At 39.5% G+C, this 20,831-nt stretch overlaps 1 protein-coding gene across 4 annotated transcripts in view; it reads right to left on the bottom strand.

The window, feature by feature from the left end:
• The window catches only part of LOC120805729 (tight junction protein ZO-2-like), a 129,131-nt gene extending 109,290 nt beyond the window's left edge, over positions 1 to 19,841 (bottom strand). For all 4 annotated transcript variants that reach the window (XM_040156230.1, XM_040156231.1, XM_040156232.1 and 1 more), the window contains exon 1: positions 19,535 to 19,841. In XM_040156230.1, the coding sequence (XP_040012164.1) occupies positions 19,535 to 19,594 (60 nt within the window). In that variant the 5' untranslated portion in view covers positions 19,595 to 19,841. The remainder of the gene's footprint in view (positions 1 to 19,534) is intronic.
• Between the last annotated feature and the right edge of the window lie 990 nt (positions 19,842 to 20,831).

Below are 20,831 nucleotides of genomic sequence, written 5' to 3'. Positions count from 1 at the left end.
TGTGTTGTTCATGGAAAGCTTTTCAAAGGGTTGTTGTTCAGTGAAGAATAAAATTTTTTTTGGCCAAAGTTTAGGTTTGGAAGCTAGTATTCACTGCTTATTTTGGATATTTAAAGTATGTATAAATAAGCTCCTCGAACCCTTAAAGGCCTGCTTCATGGCAACCTGTATTTCTGGTAAATCCTGTAGACACAGCAGATCTGTTAGTGTGTTCCATTCTGAACTGCATGTACAACACTCCTTTAATTGAAGTCACCACACCTGCATAAATTGCTGTGTGTGCCATATAAGGAACTGGTGAGTCATGTTGTCACAGCTCATCCAGTTTAGAATTCAACGAATAAATCACCACCTTCAGTGATAAATAGACCTGCACAGAGTCTGTGATAACAAATACACTGTACAATTTTTTTTTTGCTTTAAATGTGCCTTAATGGAATCATTTTCATTATCTTTTATAGTATAAACACATACAAATGTTTTTGATAAGGGAGCCCTAGTTTTGGTTTGTGATAAAGATATGTTACCATGTGCTTTTTGTATTAACATACAGCTGCAAGGCCTGAACACAGTCTGTAAGCACGTCCTTAAACTTTTAAAACTACCTGATATGTTGCTGTAAAATTAACTGAGCTCCACAGAAGTTGAACCCTTTCCCTTTTGGGAAGTCTGTGCTGGTGGTTCCTAACCTTTATGGTGTGTGATCCTTGCAGAGAAACAATGTCTGCTTAAGACCTCTCATCACATGTTGTATAGATCTATCTATTAAGGGGCCAACCAATCCTGGATTTTTTACACCATTTCCAATAGGGTCATTTGAGAGTTAAGAAAGTCAGGATGAAACATTAACATTTTTTGAATCCCTTAAATGTAATTGTTATAAATTTGTTAATTTTACAGTCTAAACATACTCCTCAGTGCTCCCAGGCTGTACTGACACTTTTTGTTACATTAACACCAATACAGAGATATATAATATAATATATATATATATATATATATATATATATATATATATATATATGGGATAAGAAAATATCAGTAATGTCTCTATATCGGTCAGTGTCTATGTGACATTAGTGTGAAGTTATATATCTTGCTATGAGTAAGCCTTGAAAAAGAGCACATCAGGAACAGCAAAGGCACACAACAATGAAATCAAGATTAAAACAGCACAGACTATAGTTCATGTATAAAGCAGCCTACAGTAATATAGAAACATTAGCACTTTAGCACTGACTAATGGCATTGGAAAATCTGGATTGAAGGTTGCCATAATAACTAAAGATTATCTCTCCACTATACATTACTTGTTGTAGTATTTTGTGTACATCTTATTGAGTTAACTGGTTCATAGACTTGAAAGCAATGCAGAAATCAAAGTGTTTTCCTGTCCTGACTGGGATGTTAATCTGAGAAATTAAACATCGTAATTACTGAGAACTAACAGGAAGAACGCTTTAGCTGTTGAATAGCTGGCTGTATGTTTTTGTGTGCAAGTGCGTATGTGTGTGAGAGAGAGTGTGATATCATCAGTGAAGTCTTGTCTCCTAAATTTAAGGAAGCAGAAGCAGTTCATATCTCCACATCACGCCAGTGGGTTATAGTGTGTGAGGAAAGGAGAGCAGAGGGAACTGCTCTGAGGTCAGAAACAGAACAACAGTTAGACTCACTTCTGCTCCTGGAAACCTGGGGCAAAATGCAAAAAAACCTTAACTAGATTCACAACTAAAACTGTATGAACGCACAAAAACAAAAATATGCAAACAAATTCTTTTTGCCAGTTTTTTAAAGCTTTGTTTACGCCTGGTTTCCTAAATCTCAGTTATTGGGGAACAAACAAATCCCCCAACCAGGAAACCATATAGGTTGTTTGTCCCTACCCTCTGAGGCGACCGATAGGAGCGTCTCATGAAATAGTGCCCCCATGGCGGCAAGTGTACCGGACCTCTGTCGTCATGGTTACAATAATAAAGGTTGTGGAACAGTCATGGTCAAGAGAAACAATGACTATTGGTTTCAAACGAGAAACAAACAGCAGTCCCACATGTCAAAGTCCTGTGTTTTGTGGACCCATCCATCCAACCAGACCTTCTCTTTATGCAAACTTGTTGCTCTTTATACAAAAGCACCTGATTTCCTCCTTAGCTCCCGTAATAATTACTACCAATGCAAGAGGTTGCCTAGTAATAAAACACAACTATAGGTCATAATAAGCTGCTCCCAGAGATGACCTACAGGGACAGTCTGCGTAGAGCTGAACATACATGCAGGAGCACCAATTCACCTCCAACAGTTGGACAAAATTTCCAAAAACTAGGCAAAATGTCTACTAGATGTCTATCTGATAGTGCTGTAGCTAAATTTAATGAAGTAATTCCATCAGCTCTAAAATGTCAATTGAATTGTGTGACTTTTTCCATAATAGTTTATTTGAGAATTTTCAGTCAGGATTTAGAGTGCATCATAGCATAGAGACAACACTGGTGAAAGTTACAAATGACTGTAATTGCAAATGTAATTGCATCAGGCAAAGGACTTGTCTCTGTACTTGTAGTGTTAAATCTTAGTGCTGCATTTGATAGTATGACTACCACATCCTACTCGATTTCAGTATGTACACGTTAACCATAAACCCTTCATATATTCAAAAGTCAGTTACACAGTTCCACAAGGTTCTGTGCTTGGACCAATTCTATTCACCTTATAAATGCTTCCTTAAGGCAATTTTATTAGGAAACACTCAAACTCCCAATGTTATGCAGATGATACCCAATTTACTTGTCAGTGAAGCCTTGCCTTAAGGACATAAAGACCTGGATGACCAGCAATTTTCTGCTATTAAACTCAACAAAACTGAAGTAATGATATAGTTACTCTAGATAGCACTGGCTTGGCCTTCAACACCACCATTAGGAATCTCTGAGTTATCTTTGATCAAGGTATGTCCTTTTATGTCCCACATAAAACAAACTTCAAAGACTACCTTTTTTCACCTAAGTAAAACATTGCAAAAATCAGACACATCCATCCTAAAAAGATGCAGAAAAACTAGTCCAAGCATTTCGTTACTTCTAGGCTTGGTTATTATAATTCTAAAGACTCTCCAGTTGATCCAGAATGCTGCAGTTCAAATACTGACAAACTAGTAAAAAAGATCAAATTTCTCCTGTGCTAGCATCATTGCCTTGGCTCCCTGTAAAATTCAGAATAGATTTTAAAATCCTCTTTCTTAAATACAAAGCCCTTAATGGTCAGGCACAATCATATCGTAAAGACTTCATAGTACCTTATTACCCCACCAGAACATTGCAATTCCAGAATGCAGGCTTACCTGTGGTTCTTGGAGTCTCCAAAAGTAGAATGGGAGGCAGAGCCTTCAGCTATCAGGCTCCTCTACTGTGGAACCTTCTACCAGTTTGGGTACGGGAGGCAGACACCCTCTCCACATTTAAGAGTGGGCTTAAAACCTTCCTTCTTGATAAAGTGCATAGTTAAGGCTGGCCCCAACTGCCTTCCACCATGCCTTAATCATGCTGCTACAGGCTTAGACTGCCAGGGGACTTCCCATGATGCACCAAGCTCCTCTCTCCTCCTCTTCATCCTCTCCCATTAATGGTGGTTACTTACTTGGCTTCTTCTCTTTGCTGTATTTTTGTGCTTTCTAGTCTCTCTCCTCCTGTCTGATTTGTAGCTTCGGGCCATCTACTGTGCCCCATGATCCTGCTCAACACCCACTGTTTGAATTGGGATTATTAGTCTTATATTTAGTCTCATTATCATTATTATTGGTCATATTATTAGCCTTAATATTATCACTTATTATTATTACACATACTTTTTGTGAAACCTAAATTGTGCTATGTTCTCTTTCCTCCTGCTCTCTCTCTCTACCCAACTGGTCAAGGCAGACGGCCACCCACCATGAACCCGGTTCTGTTCAAGGTTTCTACCTGTTTAAAGGTTTTTCCTAGCCACTGTCACCAAGTGCTTGCTCAGGGAGGAATGTTGGGTCTCTGTAAATATTATGAAGAGTACGGTATAGATCTGCTCTATATGAAAAGTGCCCTGAGATAACTTCTGTTATAATTTATATTCATAATAATTTATAATTTAATGCTATATAAACAAAACTAACTTGTTTTAAACATTTGTATACATGCACCTGCCCCACCTGTCAGTGAAAGGAATGACAGTATAGTTTCACTTATTGTATCTTATTTGTGAAGTTCTCCAACAGAACAGCTGTCAATACATTCAGTTGCGGCTATTTACACTACCCATACCACTCATCACATGTATTTGTTGACCAACATCAGCAGTGATATCTCAGTCATCATTAGTATATGCAGAAGGATGATCAGTGATTAATTTATAGTGCTTATATTGAAAGACTTTACAAAGGGCTTCACAATTCAGAATGAAATGGTAATTAACAGGGAAATGATGGCTCCAATGTAAATAAAACGAAGGATAAAATTGATCACTCATAAATCATTTAAAATTAAGTTTTTAGGTGCACCTTCCATTGACATTTTACACAAAACTGTATGTACTGTAAAAATAATTATACAATCTGTAAACTTGGCATTGCATTTTTTCCAACCTAATTATATCAATGAGGGTAACACATAAATAACAGTTAACAGTTAAATAACAAACTGAACATACAGTATTAATCTTCACAAAGGTAGGGTTTATTGCAGGTTTTTGAATTAGACTGCATACATTTCCTTTGGGATTAATTATGTATTTATCTATTATTTTTATTTAAGTGTACCTAATAAACTTGCAACTGAGTGTATTAAGATTATGAAAATTAAAATTTTTACCGTGTAAATAAGGTTTTAAGTAAGAGATAATATCTGACAAGTTGTATGTACAGTGATTGTAATAGATGACATTGGGGAGTCCACTGGAATGTATAGTCCTTGTACCATGGCTTACTTGCCAACAAATTGCCATACATTATCCAGGGTGTCCAATAGCATATTAAAGTGGAGGTATTCTACTAAAGTAAAGAGTGCCTCTGCTAATATCAGAAGAAATTATTACATTTTAATGAAATAGATTAAACTTGCATGGAGTTTGCATGTTCTCCCCGTGCCTGCAAGGGTTTCCTCCAGGTAGTCTTGCTTCCTCCAACAGTCCAAAGACATGCAGGTCAGGTTAACCGGCGAATCTAAATTGCCCGTAAGTGTTAATGTGAACTTATTTTTGTGTGTCATGCCTGTGATAGACTGGCGACCTTTCCAAGGTGTATCCCGCCTCTCACCCAGTATAATTAGGGGTAGACTCCTAATTTATGAGGAAGCTGACTGTTTAGGCTACTAGAAATGTTTAGACGACTAGTAGGTATCTAGTAACTAAACTGATCAAATTCGGATCTGTCTGATTCAGCTCAAGAAGTGACAATGACTGATCACCTTTTTAATTCACTTTGCATAATTGGCCCTTATAACAAAAGATATGTTGACGTGACAGAAAGAAAAGCATAGGTGTTACTAATAAAATGAATTGCAGCTGAATTCAGTGGTAGGGTCCTGCTATAGTTCACACTAGCTCACAGTCACACTCATGTTTTACTGGGACTCTTGAATAGAACAGAGCCATTATTTATGTTATTAGTAACACCTGTTATTCATTGACATGTATAACAAATTTTGACCTCACTTTCTTGTTGACTGGACCACATCAGCGTGGCCAGCCCTATAAACTCAAATATCTGAGTGGCTGAGTGCTGAAGTAACACCATTGGTTGGCCAGTTGTTGGAGTTTTTGGAGTCACTTGAGGGCAAATGTGAATGGTTGTTAAATCTCCTAGGAAGGGATGAAAGGACAGTATTGTAGGTGGGGGATAAGTGGTGTCGTAAAACCACTCTGTTGAGGGATGGTTTCTTGACTTTAAAAGATAGCCTCCTTCACTCCTCTTTCAAACCACCTGTCCTCCCTATCCAAAATATGTATGCTGTTGAGATGTGAAATATATTTCATGTACCTCAGAATTCCTGCCACTTGTGTTGCTGCAGTACCTATACATGAGAGTAATAAAAACTTTTTCTTGCAACGTTTCATTGGGATGCATTTGACTTTTAGTATCCAGTGGCTCTCAAAAGAAGTAATTCCACAACTAAAAGAAAATAGAACAGAACACTACTACTAAGTTTAGAGAGGGTGCAGCTTATATAAGTTATGAGTTTCCTAGTCTTACTGACTACTCAAAGAACTTTTACACTACATGTGTAAAACATTCACCCATTCACACACACATATTTATACAGCACTTTTCTATACATAGAACGCTTTACACACACACACACACACACACACACACACACACACACACACACACACACACACACACACACACACACACACACACACACACACACAGAGGGGCACTTTAGGGTTCAGTATCTTGCAGGCTGGAGGAGCCTGGGATTGAACCACGACCTTACGGTTAATGGACAACCCACTCTACCTCATGAGCCACAGCCACAAGTCTTCTTGGGTGTGACGCTACAAGCTTTGTACACCTGCAATTGGGGATTATCTGCCATTCGTCTCTGCAGATGCTCTCAAGCCCTGTCAGGTTGGTTTGGGGCCGTCAGTGGACATTCATTTTCATATCTGTCCAGAAGTGTTCATTTTGGTTCAAGTTAGGAATCTGGCTGGGCCAATCAAGGGCATTCACATAGTGTTCCCTAAACCACTTCTGCGTTGTCTTGGCTGTGTACTTAGGGTGATTGTCCTGTTGGAAGGTGAACCTTTGCCGGCCAAGGTCTGAGGTCATAAGCACTCTAGACCAAGTTTCATTAAGGATATCTCTGTACTTTGCTCTGTTCAGCCTTCCCTCAACCCTGACCAGTCTCCTAGTCCCTGCCACTGAAAAGCACCCCCACAGCTTGATGCTGCCACCACCATGCTTCACCATTAGGATGGTATTTGGCAGGTGATGAGCGGTGCCTGGTTTCCCCCAGACATGATGCTTAGATTTGAGGCCCAACAGTTCAATTTTGGTTGTAGACTTTCAGCTTTAATTCAAGGGTTTTCACAAAAATATCACATTTAACCTTTAGGGAATTACAGCCATTTTTATGCATAATCCCTCATTTTCACAGGTTCAAAAGTAATTGGACAAACCAACATAATTGTAAATATAAGGATTGTTTTTAATACTTTTATGACAATACTGTGTAGTCAATGACTGTCTGAAGCCTGGAACCCATGGACCACCAAATGCTGAGTTTCCTCCCTTGAGATGCTTTGCCAGGCCTTTACGGCAGCCGCTTTCAGTTTCTGCTTGTTTGTGGGACTTTCAGCCCTAAGTTTTGTCTTCAGTAAGTGAAAAGGATGCTCAGTGGGGTTGAGGTCAGGTGACTGACTTGGCCATTGAAGCTTATTCCATTTCTTTGCCTTGAGAAGCTCTTGGATTGCTTTGCAGCCTGTTTTGGGTCATTACCCATCTGTACCGTGAAGTACCGTTATATCAGTTTTGCAGCATTTGGCTGAATTGGAAGAGATACTATAGCCCTATACACTTCCGAATTCATACTCCTACTTCTATCAGCAGTCACATCATCAATAAACACCGGTGACCCAGTTACATTGGCAGCCATACATGCCCATGCCATAACACTGCCTCTACAATGTTTGACAGATGATGTGGAATGCTTTGGATAATGAGCCGTTCCTTTTCTTCTCCATACTCTTCTCTTCCCATCATTCTGGTACAAGTTATGTTGGTTTCATCTGTCCAAAAAAATCTTGTTCCAGAACTGTGCACGCTTTTTTAGATGTTTTCTGGCAAAGTCTAATCTGGCCTTTCGGTTCTTGAGTGTTACCAGTGGTTTGCACTTTGGGGTAAACCCTATTTATTTACATTCATGAAGGCATCTCTTTATCATAGGCTTTCTAATGATATGCCTGCCTCCTCAACAGTGTTCTTGATCTGGCTAGATGTTGTGAAGGGTTTTTCTTCACCAAGGAAAGAAGTCTCCAATCATCCACTTTAGTTATCTTCCATGGTCTTCCAGGCCTTTTGGTGACCTCATCACAAACGTCAAAGTCTGAGGTCTGCAAAGCAACATCTTGATAAGCCAGAGTCATTTTGGAAAAAATTGCTGTGGACAAATGAAGTTAAAACTGAGCTCCAAACAAACCTTTGGTGATTGTGTTAACCACAATCACCAAAGGTTTGTTTGGATGAAAAAAAGGAGCAGCTTTTGATGACAAGAACAGCTGGCAAGATGGGGGTGGTAATATTCTGCTCTGGGGTTGTCGGGCAGCCAGTGACACAGTAAACAATGCACAGAAATAGGGAAGAATGGGTTCCAATAAATATCAACAAATTCTGAACACAAATGTCCTGAAGTCAAGCAAGAAAGCGAAAGTGAAAGGAGGCTGGCTTCTACAACAGGACAATGATCAAAAGCAGACCTCAAAAGCCACCGTGAACTACTTAAAGAAACACAAGCTGAATCTTTTGGTACAGCCCTCACAGTCCCCAGACCTAAACATCACTGAAAATCTGTAGGTAGATCTTAAATATGCTGTGTGTGCAGGACAGCTGAAAATATTCTACAACTTGAACTGATCTGCAGGAAGAGTGGCTGAAAATTCATCAATCAAGAACAGGGAGACTCTTAGCTGCTACAAAAAGTGTTTGCAAGCTGCAAATCTGCCAAAGGGGGGTTACTAAGTACGGACTCAGTAGAGTACCCAAACTTTTTTGCAACTCGTTCTCTCTGCATACTACAATAAAGCTTTGAATCTCCTATATCTTGAATGAATCTTGAGTAACTTCAAAAACTTTTTCATGACCCTTTAATGAAGCTTTTAATAAGCTCTTTACACTGATTGGCTGGTTTGGTGACCAAGTGAGAACTTTAAATTTCAAGACAAAAGAATGACACACTTGTAATACACTTGATACACTTGCTTACAATCTTTGTAAGATTGTAAGCTTTAAAGCGGCCATGTTATGCTCATTTTCAGGTACATATTTTTATTTCAGGGGACTCTAGAATATATTTACATGTGTTTATAATCATAAAACACATTGTTTTTCATAGTGTCTATTTCTGCAACCCGTCTTTTCAGCCTCTGTCTGAAACAGTCCATTTTATCTCCTGTCTCTTTAAGGCCCCCTTCTTGAAAAGCCCAGTCTGCTCTGACTGGTCAACTCACACAGTCCTGAACAGAAACCATCTACCACTTCCAAGCCATGTTTCTGGTTTTCTGCATCTGCTCTAAGGCTGCCATCTTAACTCTACTAAAAAAGTGTAGCTGAATATCAACACAATAACCACTTCTAAACCAAAAACTACACAACTGCAAATGTTCGAGTGGGAGTCTGATCTGAGATTCAAAGTTTCCCACACGTAAATACTGCTATTTATATCTTTCTGTCACATACTGTTTGGAGAGTTTATGCATAAATACAAACCAAACTGTTAACATTACACTCTGTTTTACCTTTGTCTTTACAGGAACATCTGTGTGAAATGACCTACAGAGCCTAGTTGTGAGGAGATACAGAGGTAGCATGTTAGCAGTAATGTTAGCATTCCCAAAACATAGTATGTAAACACTGATAGTAATTGTCAGTATGTGGGTGGAAAGTATACTGTATATAATGGGTCAGTGTGTTATCTCTAGTGAAATCACACCTAATAAATGTACAAAAGTAATCAAAGTATAGTAAGTACTGTAGTAAGTACCCATGTGTTATGGTGATTGTACACATTAGTTACATCAGACCAGTAGCACTTACTATCATGAGGCAGTGACTTGGATGGAATAGACAATATTCTGTACCAGGTCAGCATAACTGAAGGTAGAATTACTGATCTTACAAAATAACTTGATTAAGTATTTGGAAATTTCTCACTAACCAAAGTATCAGCAGCTACTATGAGGACTCTTTTCACTTGATATGTTTTTACTCCTCAGTTATTGCCATACTTATAGTTTAAAATGTTTTTTTCAAAGCTTCGGATTATTTGTATTATACCCTTTCAAAAAAATGTAAATAATACTGCACAATATACTGTATATTGTTATCTGTCAATACTGTAATAAAGTTTGACTGTCAGACGTTGAGAAAAGTCTTGTGTTGCTTACAGAGCCAATATTTACTACTTGTAGTAAGGGAGTACTAGCAAAACTGTATTTCAGATTTTTCTAGCCAGATTTTAAGCAAACTGGGTTTTCTAGGTTTTGTTATGTTAACAGGTGTTCCTATTATGTGCCGTTGAAATCAATGAGTGTAGGGTAAACAACACTTCTTTGTATAATGCAGTAAAGTTTAACAGCACCAATTGCAGCCTCTAAAAATTATTACACAGTTGAATCAACACCTCTTTAATACAGTTTCAACAAAAACTGGAAATTATAACCTTCATGAAGGAGGATTTATTGCAGGACTGTTGTATTAGATTGCATCATGTTTAGCTACGTGTTCCTAATGACTGACAACTGAGTATATATAGTGTACCAAGCAGCCAAAATCTTTCTGTCGGGATCATGTCCTCCAATGAGGTCAAAGGTTTCTTGTAGACAGTTGTGTCAGCTGGTGCTAGAGCTCTCAGGGCAGAAAGTCAGACTGGTCATCCTGACAGGTCCTTCCTGTGGATAGCCCGAGACTTTCTCGATGCTGCTGGCTGCTGTGTTGTGTTCATGCTGTCACCGGAGCGTGTCACCCACCCAGTGATAGCTTCCTTCTCTGATGGCCTCTCCAACTGTGAGCTCCGAACATGAACTTCATCAGGTTACTCAGAGAAACTGTTAAATATGGCCAATTCAGTGTGTAACACAATTTATACTGTCATGTTTAATTAGGACCCCGTGTAGATTAATGTGGTCTTGAATGAAGGAGAAACATCTATTTAACAGGATGTGTGGTGATCACAGTACCAGTGCCACTTAATAGTATGACAAGAAGAAACCAGTGAAGCAACCTGCTCATAGTAATTGTGTAATTCTTAAATTTAGCTTTCAAAGCTTACTATGTATTTCATTTCCACTCCCAATGTTGGTGTAGCCTGATAAATGTGATTGAAAAGTTGTGAAATTTGTAAAGTCTAATTTACTATGTTTATTTTAGTATTTGTAGTATTCTAGTGGGAATGATGAAGGAAAGGGGGAAGACTAGCCTCTGCTTTACACTATGGAAAAATTGGCAAGCACAGAAGTCTGTTTAAGGACCTCCACACCATTCATATATCATATTTCCAGAGAGCAGAAAAAGGTTGGAATGAAGCGCTCTGAGCAGACCGAAACCTGGGCTTTTGTCTTAGAGGGAGCATTTTAAAATTTGTTCACCATGTTTAACATGGACATCCAACATCACAACAGTATATAAATGAAAGAAAATGAAGCAAAAAATATGCCCCCTTTAAGCATCACTGTCATCACAATACAAGGTGACTCAGACAGGATATTCTCAGTTTGTGAACTGATCTGAGCGGGTGAGGGTTGGAATGTGAAAGAAAGGAAATATTGTTGTTATCCACAATGATAATGGGTCAACACTTCAATTCCTAACCATGGAGTACAGGGTACCAGGGGTATGAGGATTTCTCTGTGTGTGTGTGTGTGTGTGTGTGTGTGTGTGTGTGTGTGTGTGTGTGTGTGTGTTGGTATTCATGACTAACAGTGAAGCAAAACAGTTAAGGTAGACTAAAAACTAATTAATACCAGTGGGCAGAGATTCTGCCGGCTCAGCAGCTGAGAACACGTATGTCAACACTGTCCCACAAAGACTAGTCAAGTCAGCTGCAACTCTCAGAGGCTAGTTGTGTGTTGCTGTAGACATCATTTCAAAAACAACATTCAAGCATTGGCATCATGAAAACTTTATGGGATCAGTCGGAACTGAATACAGCACTTTCATATCCATCAGATTGAAAGATACTTTAGATCAAGGCAAATAAAATAAACCAAAAAATTGGCTATTCAAATTAAAAGTATACAGACAGATGACAAATTAAAGGAAAACCTGAATAAATGAGTGTAATCATTACAAATGCAGATGGATCCATACAGGGAACAAGGGATCACTAAATTGTCCCCAGTATGGGAATATTTCAATTTGAAGTGTTCATGGCTAGGTTATGGAGGACCTTTTGGAGACAATGTGTATAGTGGTATTTTTATGTGTCCAAAGTGAACACTTTTAAACACAGTTGGATTGAACGCCTCAATGCTTCAACATGGCTTCGTCAACCCATCGCTAATGGCCTTCACAGTCTCCAGATTTCAACACAACTGGACACCCATGGGAGATTTTGAAATAATGTGTTAGACAGCACTCTCCACCACCATCATCAAAACACCAAATGAGAGAATATCTTTTGGTCAAATGTTGTTCATCCCTTCAGTAGAGTTCAGAGACTTGGAACATCTATGACAAGGAAGCAATGAAGCTGTTTTGGAGGCTCAAGGTGGAACAAGACCTTACCTTCTTGGACACCCAATTTGGAATTTTTCAAGTTGCCAAATTGGACCAAGTATGTGGCTTTTTGGGAAATGCAGTATACCTGTTTGCAATTTCACTTTGAAACAGATAAGAACATTGCCATCAGTTCAATCTGTTAGTGTCCATTACTGACATAGGTCGAGGATGTGTTTAGCCTAGCTTAGCTTAAAGACTGGAAGCAGGGGGAAACTGCTAGCCTAGTTCCATAAAAAATTTGTAAAAAAAATGCCTTCCAATAGCTTCAAAGTTGTTTCAATTCACTAACCTTTACTTTTCATCATGGTATTTCAATGTCAAACCACTGCCTGATTCCCTCTATTCAGTCCTTTCTATGTTCTTGTCTGACTTCATGAATGCATACGCAATATACTAATTTTTGTAATTTTTAATGATACCAGGTTTTGCATGCTGTTTTAATTCCTGCACGTATGCACAGACCAGTAAGAGACCAGGCGCTGCACCAAATGTGGTCCTCCCTGATGTTTGCTTGGATTTCAGCAGTGCACCGCACCCTTGGTCTCTGACTATTCCCCAGCCAGAGGGCAGTGCCAGTAAACAAAGACATACAGGGAGGGAGATATAAAGACACACAGGAATTTTATCAGTTAGCCACTCCCGGCAGCTGTCTGAGCTCATGTGCCGCAGTTCTCATTGGTCATGGAATATCTGGAATAGTTTACAACTTTAAGGGATGTATTCAAACAGGCAAAGTCCTCAATCAGTTCTCCTGGAAATTCAAAGATCAGGATCATTTAAGTAACAAAGATTTCTCCTCTGGGCCACATTGGGAACTTTGGTGTTACAACTGTGTTGGTCTTTACTAATATATAAAGCACGTGGCTGAGGCTCCTGCTGGCACATGAAGTCACATGTAAAAAAAGAAAAATGCAGACACTTGGCTAACCCTAGGTTGCCTGTAGGACAAAGAAAACTGAACATAATGACAAAATGTATATAGAACGAATAGGCTTAGTGGAATAAAGCCAGAAGCAGACCTGAAGAATACTGGAATCCTAAAATTACTGACTTCCATCAGTTTAAAGGAGTTGGAAGTAGCCGGTACTTAATGATTTGCCTATCTTTCACAATAAACACGTGTATCATTTGGTGACGTACAATGTTGGGATGAAAAGCATTACATGAAGGAAAGGGAAGGAAAAAAGAAAGAAAAAAAAAATCACCCCTTCTACACAACAACCAATTAGGATGGTAGAGATTACATCAAGATGTAAACAATCACAATATTAATTTCCTAACCTTTGATGCCATACTTTCTGCCATGCCTGAGATTTTTTTTAACACAAGTAGGATCAGAGAGTCCAGCTTAATAACTGCAGAAATTTTTACACACACAGAAGTAACTTCTCCACCATCTCTTTAGTGAAACTGGGCCAATCATAACCTCAAAATTCAATTTAGTGACTGTTTGGCCTCTATATCTTATATAGGCACTAAGGAAAGTGCAGACAGACTCTCCATTGAAAATTATGGCCTTGCTCTGATCAACATACAAGAGGGAGGTGATCATCAGTTCCTAAAATCCAGCCACTGGGTGGGATGGAGACATGGAGGAGGTGGGGGGTTGTTAATGCCCCAATCTGGTCCACAGCCGTAAACAAATCTACCATAATTTCAGGGATTACTGATTAAACACAAGTGCAATAAACACACACTCTAAAGCAACACATTAGAGTATCTAAACCACACATTTGCATTCCATCACTTAAAACACATTATATTTCAATAGTGTCTCAAATTAATTTCCTAACATTCTGACAAGAAGCACCCAAGTGTGCAGGAAGTGAGGGAATCAAAGTCCTTCAGATAGGTCTGAAATAATTTGTCGATGAATTGTTGACTGACAGAAAATTAATACACAACTATTTTGATAACAGATTACTGTTTAAGACATTTATCAAATGAACATGCCACACATCACTGGTTCCAGCCTCTATAAATGTTAGGATTTGCTGCTTTGAACTGAATTTTGGACTGAATTGCATTATAGAAAGATGTGTTTCTGTTTAGCCTAACCCTAATTGGTTGAATGGATTGGACAAAATAATAGGAACACCGGTCAACATTTCTTGCAGGACTGTTATATTAGACTGCGTTAGTTTTAGGTAGGTTTTCCTTATAAACTGACAACTGAGTGTAGTGCATAGTGTCTGACAGTGCCAGGCGTTTATATTTGATATGTGCCAGTGTGTGAACGCTCTCCCTGTTCACTGTAAGCAGCTGTGTTGGTGTGAATACGTCACTCAGGCTGAACTGGGCTCTCCGCTACTTTAGGAAGACAGAATGGAGCTGAGGAGCAGACCCAACTGAATCTTGTGAGTACTTATACTTCAGTACCACTGATCTTTGAGAAGGTGATGATGCCTTCCTGTGAACAGTATGTATGATGATACAATCCCCCCTCTGTTAGAAAGGAGAAGACTCAGCTGTAACATGATTTCATGTTCCATAATACATGAAGGTGCTCTGCTAGATTCAGTATGAATAAACAATGTCTACGAACTAGATTAGACATGGCTCAGGAGCGGGAAAGGATTCAGAAACAAACTCTTTATTTGCTCAGATCAGCAGAAGAAAATAATTTACAACAAGCTCACACTATTCCTGAAGTTCATACATGACACTGATGCTGACATTTAACCACATTTCATCTCCCACTTCAACTGACAGTTCTGCTATTTCTGGAGCTCCCCCTTCAACTGAAATTACAAGTTATTTTTCACTTACTTATTTTAACTGACCATTAAACCGCTTTCTCCTGTTACATGTCACTTGACATTGCAACCGCTTTAATTTTTTTACTCTTTGAGTGACAGTTCAACTACTTCCAGCACTTATAGCATCTGAATCATTAGATTGAATTGCGTGACTCGAACTCTGTTCCAACTCAATTTTTGGAAAAAGTGACAGCCATATTCACAAGTGGACAGCTCTAAGTACAAGTGTGAATGCACCCAAGACGCACTGAGCACGCATTGAGATCCCATCGCTCAGACCACATTCGGAGGTGGTACCGATTACTCAACTGACATCCTCTTTGTAAGCGGATGTACATACTCATTTGCAAACAAATACAAGTAATACAAATCGTGTAAACTGGCTTTGTCCATATATTATGAAAATTTGAAAAAGCCTATACAGATATATTATGAGTACGTCAAACATCTTGGGCGATTTGGTTTGCATGGAACATGCCAAGGAATAGACCCAGTCTCTACTATTTTGCTGTCTTCTTGTTCTTCTTTTAATTTCTGGCCGAATAGGCTTAGGAAGCGCATTGCTGCCTCCCGCCAGTTAAAAACAACAACACATTTGCAAACAGAAATGATATATGTGTTTATTTGCATTGAGAGCGGGGAGGTGAGATCAGATCACAACTGGTCATTCGAGATACATGTTGAAACGCATTCTAATGCCAGGTGTGAACTGACGTATTTGGAGCTGTCAAACATGTGACTGGATCACCCAGGACGCATGTTAATGCCATGTATGAACAGAGCCTAAAAGCAGACACTGGGGTAGCATTCTGCCAGCTTTGTTATGTTCAATGTGAACAAGCAAAGCCGGCATAATTACGAGTCTTCCTAACGGCAATATAGCGGAATCTCTTTTTAAAGGGGCCTATAGAGGTCATTAGTGTGGTCATTTACAGATTGTATCACCACACACACAAATCACACACACAGCCCACAGGCTTTCCAATTAATCTTCTGGAGTCAACAATGCCACTGGTGGGATAAAACAGAAATTTCACCACATCACTTGAAATCTTGCAGCTTTTTGTCCTACAAACCCGAAAAAAATCCTCTGAAACATTCAACAGTCTAGTTTAAAATGTATATAGATAGAATATTAATTTATTTTGAAGAAATATACGAGGTAAATAAAAATAACATCATGCAAATCTGAGTCAGAAATCAGCCCTTGATGGCCCATCCATTTGCAAATGGAGCTATTCATGTAACAATGTAATTACGAGGCATGAGAATCTGTGAAAATGCTGTTTGACTCCCATAAACACAAGCACGTTTGGGCTATTTACACTTACCAAGAAAGATGGCACACACACGGTTCTCTGTGACCACACCCTTGGAACAGATCCTGGACGTGAGTGACAATGACTGCAACTTCTCATTTGAAAGCAACAAGGACAGCAAGAAAGCTTAGATGCGATCCCGCAAAGGATGTGTCCGATAAGCAAGTGAATTAATTTACCTCTGGCAACTCTGCACAGGCACAGCACATCATATCGCTTTCAATAACTAAAACTTCTGTCATAAAGAAGCTAAAGTCGCTGCAGTGGCTAAAACATCTCCACAGCAGTGCAGCAGATTGTAAAACTGTATCATGTCATATTGCAGCCAGCAAAGTCAACTCATTACCCGTAAGCTAGACATTGCACTGACAAGCAAGAAAGCACGGTGTCAGCTTGTTTGCTTGAAAGTTTGGTGCTTGTGGAAGATGCGATGAGTACAGGAGGGACTGTCCAAGCAGTGCTGTCAATGCACTGACAAAGAAGTCACCTAGAGGCATATACTACTTGATAAAGGAACGGTCCTCTTCTCTTTGTGAAGTGGATGGATATAGGGCTGCACGATTAATCATTTTTGAATCATGATCTCGATTCACACCCCTCTTCAATCTCATTTTTAGATGACAAGAATTCTGCCATGTTTACATTAGCAGCGAGATCCGCTGTATCAAACCAAGTGCTCCCTTTTCTCCCTAAGCCTTTTAATGACAACTTTGTGTCACCACATGATCTGTACACAGGAAGACGGGGTAGATTTGAAATCCAATCTAATGTGTGTGTCATGGTGATATAAAAAGCAAAATGATTCAGATAGATATGTCGCTGCTGTGTGAAACTTAAACAGTTTTTCACTCAAGTTTCACTGTTGGCATATTGTTGGTTGCACCACAGTATGTGTAGACTGGGGGAGGAATAAATAAACATGCCTCTGCTCCTGTTTGAAAACAGACTAGACAGTTGGCCAACGAAAAAGGATTACGTTGTCCTTGGTCTGCACTGTCATGTTAAACTATATGGCACAGTATATAATGTTTTGTTTACATTTGTGCTTTACATTGTGAAAAGCAGGTACCCTGGCTGTGCAAAGTTGATGAGTCAAATTTCAGTAATGATCATATTGTTCTTCCATCTTCCTAAAGAAAATATGTAATGCAATTACAAAAATAAAAAGAGAATATGCTGCTCAGGAATCGTGAGAGAATTGTGATCATGATTCACATTTTATCTATAATCATGCAGCCCTAGATGGATACACAAGAGGCGTCTGTCTGCTCCACCATCCATACAAACCTACACTGGGTGTGCTGTGCAGACAAGAGTAAAGTCCAGACAGTGTGTCTGGACCACAGAGCTCTTTCCATGCCCCTCACTAGTGATGGAATACAATAAGCGCATGGGAGATGTGGATTTGTCAGACAAGCTGATCCAGTAATACATAACACAGCACAAAACCTTTAGGTGGTACAGGAAACTCACTTCCTGGACATTGCTGCAACCACTGCCTGCATTCTCCACAAAGATTTCATGCAACAGGACAACATAACCCACAAGGCTTTAATAGAGGAGCTCACTGCACAGCTGTGCGGTGTGACACAGGGCACACAGAGGACCCCTGCAAAGACAGCCAGTGGTGTTCCTATGCCAGTTCCTTGGCCTGAGCTTGCCAGTGACTGCAGGATGAAGGCTACCGGTGGACCCAAGACCTGTGCATATTGCAAGATGCATAGAAGAGAGAAAACAAAAACCCCTTGGAATGCAAACCACGTTATGTCTACCTTTTTGTTTAGAAGCTTGGCATCATGATCAGGACTAAAAATTATAGTATAAAGATAAGATAGAACTTACAAAAGGAAATTCTTGTGCCAAATGTTGCTCAAATTAACATTGTGTTGACACCTACATAATTTTTGAAAAAAATAGTACAAAAAATAATAGTAACCAACGCCTGTGTTTACAAGGGTCAGAATTAAAAAGTCTTGGCCAGAAATGTGTGTGTGTTTTTTTTACAAAATCTGAGCACTTCTGAAAAGTCTCTGTCCTACTGGGCCCAACCAGCCAGACCACAAGAAGCCTTACAGTGGTATACACACAGAAGCTGCTTTCACATTTGCACTGCAGTTGCTGTTGTGTGATCATCACCCTTCCCTTCTGGTCACAGCAAATTGACATAATGTTATATGCTTACAAAATTTTTAATAGCCTTTTTCATTTAATCAAATTCGATTTTCATAATTATTAGTGAAACAACTACCTTTGAAGTTCATGGCACTGTACTGAACAGGGCAACAAAGTTATTGGGCTAAAAAGTCCTCCTCATTCACTTTCCTCTCACACACACACCCTTGTTTTACTGCATTCCCTAACCCCTTAACCTAACCTTAACCATCACAATTTAATGCCAAACCCTTACCCTAACCCAAACCTAATTCTAACCATAACACTAAAATCAAGTCCTAACCCTCGACGAGCCATTTGAACTTGTGGGGTCCAGGATTTTGTTCCCCACAAAACTGATGGACCCCACAAGTATAGTGGGGTCCGGTTTTCAGACCCCACGGGTATAGTAAAACCAGCGCGCGCGCACGTGTTTACACACAGGTGACCTAATCTCACAAGAACATCCCCATTGCAGAAGATGCTAAACTAGACACAATCACAATCACTGAAGGGTGTCAGAGTCAACACTGGATTTAGGTTGAAGTCCAGTTTCGTAAATTACAGAGCGAAAAACAATCGTTAACAGCAGAGTAAATATCAGTTCACCTATGTAACAGGCTTTTCTATTTGCTCTCCTGAAGCACAACAGGTGTACTGACAGGCTAACTGATGGCTGGCCTACATGCACCTCGCAGTCACTTCAGGCAGGATTTAGATGATACATAGGCACACTCTTCACTTAGACAGCAAAATCCTTAGACTAGACCTGGTTGCGTAATGACGGAGTTTCTACATGTTACCAAACGTAAAGTCACACATGTGAAATACAGACCAGTGCCACTTACTCCGACATTTTCGCCCTTGCTGGGGTAAGAAGCCAGTCTTCCTCCGCCTTTCACAGGCATCCTGCTTCTCCTCGAGTCGGCTGAACAGGCGTTCTGTCGTCGCAGTTAAACCCAAAGCCGTGAGAATTCAGACGTCAGTTGGCGTGGCGGCTAGTTTCTGAAATGAAACATATCTCCGCCCTCGTAGCTTGTGTTCCTGTGGGTGGACAGCCTACTGGAGCCATTAGACAGAAAGAGGGAGGTCCGTCTGATCGGCACAACAAGAGTCGGCTGACACTGCTGCTACGACAGCAGGACAATCGCGGAAACTCACAGTTTCCTGTTTCCTTCATTTGGAACATCGTTTTGTATTTGCTGGAAGTAGCAGCATTTTAAATCACCATGTGTAAATTAGGTAAAACACCGCTAGTGTGTAGTGTGCCACAACTGTGTGACTATCTGGACTTTACTGTATATTTCCAAACGGCAGAAGACTGTTTTCTTAAAGCATTCGAGCTCACTGAACACCGAGTGAGCTCAAGGCCATGGCTCTCTCGCCCGCTAAATCCACGACATTAACTAGGTCTTTAGTGGATTTTGTTCAAAGGGGAATTGCGTCCTTTCTGCCAGTCACACTTAAGAACCCGACTGTAGTCGTGACACATGATTTATTATGCGATAACCACAGTTATCGAAGCATAGTTGTGGGTATAGTTTTTGAAGCTGAACTCAGCTTAAGAGGGGATTTTGAACTGTGAAGAAAGACTTTATTGTAGGTGCGTGTACATGTGTTGGGAGAGCCTGTAGTTGTTTTTTGTTTCACTGGTTTCTAATCTCCAAGTAAAAATCAAATAATTCATTGTTAGATTTCACGTTCAGTTTATTATTAAAGTTTTTTAGCTCTCGTTTTAGAAAAGAAAGTCTGGATTGATCGTTAACCTTGAGGAAATTGAATTTTGGCTTTTTGTGGTTAAGTTGTATTTTCTTTTTATTCATGGTCAATTTTGATATTTTATTAAAATTGTTGATTAAGATATTTTGGGCTTCAAGGTAAGAATGGATTTCCTGATTAATTTGCTGGTGTTGCAATCTTTTGATTTTGTTTCTGTTAAAATATGAAGGATGAAATATGACATTCATAAATAGATGAGAGAAAAGACAAAAGACAGTATACATATTGTACTACTCTAACACCTTGAGGATAAACTGCACAGTGTGAGTCCACACTGTCTAAACAATTAGCCCGTTCAGAACCCAATTTTGTTCTAAACACGAAAAAAACTACTGTAATGGTGGATTTCTACTCCAAATGCACTAA

This window comes from Xiphias gladius, chromosome 19, assembly GCF_016859285.1.
Source record: "Xiphias gladius isolate SHS-SW01 ecotype Sanya breed wild chromosome 19, ASM1685928v1, whole genome shotgun sequence".
In the NCBI taxonomy this organism is placed as follows: domain Eukaryota; kingdom Metazoa; phylum Chordata; class Actinopteri; order Istiophoriformes; family Xiphiidae; genus Xiphias; species Xiphias gladius.
Note: the sequence above shows the minus strand (reverse complement) of the source record. Positions and strands in the feature narration are given on the sequence as shown.